This window comes from Austrofundulus limnaeus, unplaced genomic scaffold (genome assembly GCF_001266775.1).
Source record: "Austrofundulus limnaeus strain Quisiro unplaced genomic scaffold, Austrofundulus_limnaeus-1.0 Scaffold1400, whole genome shotgun sequence".
In the NCBI taxonomy this organism is placed as follows: domain Eukaryota; kingdom Metazoa; phylum Chordata; class Actinopteri; order Cyprinodontiformes; family Rivulidae; genus Austrofundulus; species Austrofundulus limnaeus.
Window position 1 is genome coordinate 52813 of NW_013953802.1, and position 2717 is coordinate 55529.

General features: G+C 39.5%; 1 protein-coding gene across 1 annotated transcript; it reads right to left on the reverse strand.

The window, feature by feature from the left end:
- Positions 1-888: 888 nt before the first annotated feature.
- Positions 889-1426, reverse strand: LOC106535271 (protocadherin alpha-C2; the record flags this gene model as incomplete). Its single annotated transcript, XM_014032241.1, is given in 1 exon segment — positions 889-1426. A coding segment is annotated over 1 exon segment (311 nt), but the record flags the coding sequence as incomplete, so codon positions are not given.
- Positions 1427-2717: the final 1291 nt, after the last annotated feature.

Genomic DNA, 2717 nt, shown 5'->3' on the forward strand with positions numbered 1-2717 from the left:
TGGGATTATCTCAGCACAAAAGCCAAATGCTAATAATAATAATAATAATATAAATATCTAAAATCACAGAGGTTTGTTAAAAAATGGTTAGCAATAGATAATTTGCAGAGAGCAGACTAAAACGTGTAAAACTTTTCTCATCCTTATAGAAACAAATAAGGATATTTTTTGTCCAATCAAAACTTTTGAAGCCTAACAAATCTTAAATCCACCTTGAACAGCAGCAAACTGATATTGCTGACTCTTGTTAAATTGTCRTCGATACGACCCTAAAGTGAACCTTAAATGTCTACTGTACAATTCAGTTTCAGTAACTTGCTAATTACAAATGAACTATCTGCTTTGAAGCCACATTCCTCTGAACTAACCCGGGAACAAACTTGCGCATAGATGGTGCAACCCAGTGCAGGTCCACAGCCTGCATTATGTGCTATGTTACACTGAAACAGAGCTCTGTTTGAGYGTGGTCCAGCTCCTCTCAGCCACCTCATCCCCTTAAAGGTGTTTATCATATGGTTCGCATCTCATACTGAATGTGTTTTCCTTTTTCCCTTTTTTTATTTATTTATTTATTTTTTTTTTACAAAAGACCACATTTTCTGAATTTCTACAAGCCCTCCATAATACTGAAGACAAAAACCTTCAATTTGTTGTCGTTTTGTTGGTTTCAGTTTGGTTTTCACTTCAAGTTGACTTGGCAAAAATCAAAAAGGGGGGTGGGGGTCGACACCAGCACCCCAGCAGCTGACAATGRTCATATACAAACAGCACACTTCTATGGGTGCCTTTTTTTATTTGTCGTCATTATACAAACTGGGCGGTGGTGGGGGGTTTGGGAGAGTTGGACGCAAATCACAGAAAGGCAGATCTAACAAATAAATCTCTTACTGTTTTAATTTGGTCCAGCCTTTTAGATAAAAGAACAGTTGGTGTTTGGTTGATGTGGGAGCCAGGCCTGGTCGAATGAGGATTTGGCCACTGTACAAAGTCTATGCAAATATGGTGAATGACGGCTCCCACGGTTATGTGTGCATCTGGTTTATTTTTATTGTTTTCTGGCTCTGAAATTGGGATGGTAGTGTAAGTGGTTGCTCTGCTTCTGGGTCACCTCTCCTCTAATCATCCCCGTCATCTTTTCCTTTATCCTTCTTGTCCTTCTTGTCCTTCTTCTTCTTTTTCTTCTTCTTGGCCTCCTCCTTCTTACCAAAGCTTATGAAATCACCTTTGTCATCCACGGGGCCCGGGTCGTGTCGGATGGAAATGATGGCTGGAGATCCAGGGATGATGAAGGCTTCAGGTGGAATCTCTCCAGGTTTCAGAGGCTGAGGGGGCATGTAGCCCTGTCCAGCGCCGTATCTGAAGTGCCAGCTGTTGCTGTTGACACCAGCACCCACTGGGGGGGACAGCTCTCCACCACCTTCTCCATCTAAGCAAACAAAACGAACAAATGAGAACATGTTAACAATAGATAAATACTCAATGGGAACTTGTGTTAATGAAGTTAAAATCAGGAGATGCATGGTTTCATATCTGTACAATTATATAAAAAGCAATCAAACTAAGTCCAAGCATTCCAAGGAAGTGCTGCTGTTCAAAAAAAATAGTCATTTAAAACAACATAAATGACAACAAATAAACAGTAAACTGTCAATGAGCAGTTTGTTCAAAATGTATATTAACTTTATCCTTAGCCACTTTCTGTTTTTTTAGAAGGGTACATCTACAACCGGTGAAACTCACATTAAATCAATGTCATATCAAACATGACAGAGTAGTTGTTTTAATTACAGAAAAATGTTAATGATGTTGACATGATTTTAACATAATTGATGAGCTGCAGCGGCTCGGTGGTCAGTCTTTTAATTTTGAGGCTGCAGGTTTGAGCTCAGGTTCGTCAGGAAAGGCATCAGGTTGAAAAACCATCGCTAAATGTTTCATGCAAGTTCACTCACTGTAGCAAAGAGAGCAGAAACACAGACAACAACATGAATTTAATATCAACAAAATAAAAAAAAATAATAACAAATGCTTAACTACGCCACTGACTGCACAGGAGATATCATCTGGTGATATTTTTGTTTACACAGCATAGAAGGCACTGCATCTTGTAAAATTAATTTATTTATATCTTATCAGCATATATCTCAAGATACATATTGCATGCATTGCATTTATTATGGAAATTTTCAGAACTGCAATGCAGTCTGCATCAGTGAAAGCAAGGTAAAAGAAAAAAATAAAGTGATGTTTAACCTGACAGTATGATTATCATTTGTTTTATTTGGGTGATAGCAGCAACATAACTCCACTCATGTAGGCGGCCAGAGACAGGGATTCAGCCTTTGATGCAAAAGCATGGGTGTGAAATGGAGAAGAGCCCAGATGGCAAGCCAAAAAAAGGGCAAAAGGGCGAGGGGGGGGGGGATGTTACAATAAATGAAATATATTGAATTAGGATCAAAAGGTCGAGCATTTTAGACTGAAAAAAGGGGCGTTAGATGAGATGAAGAGCGAGCGAGAGAGGATGAGAGTGAGGCAGTAAGAAGGATGGGGGTGGGCGGGTTTTTCAGACACGGTGCTCTCAGGCCCACACCAGTTCCCTTTGCACTGACCTACTTTCAGTCTGGATTTTATTTAGATCAAACATGAGCGTTCGCAAAAAGCCTTGTCTGTTTTTTTTTTCCTCTCTTTTGTAGGCTATTTATGAGATTGCTCGA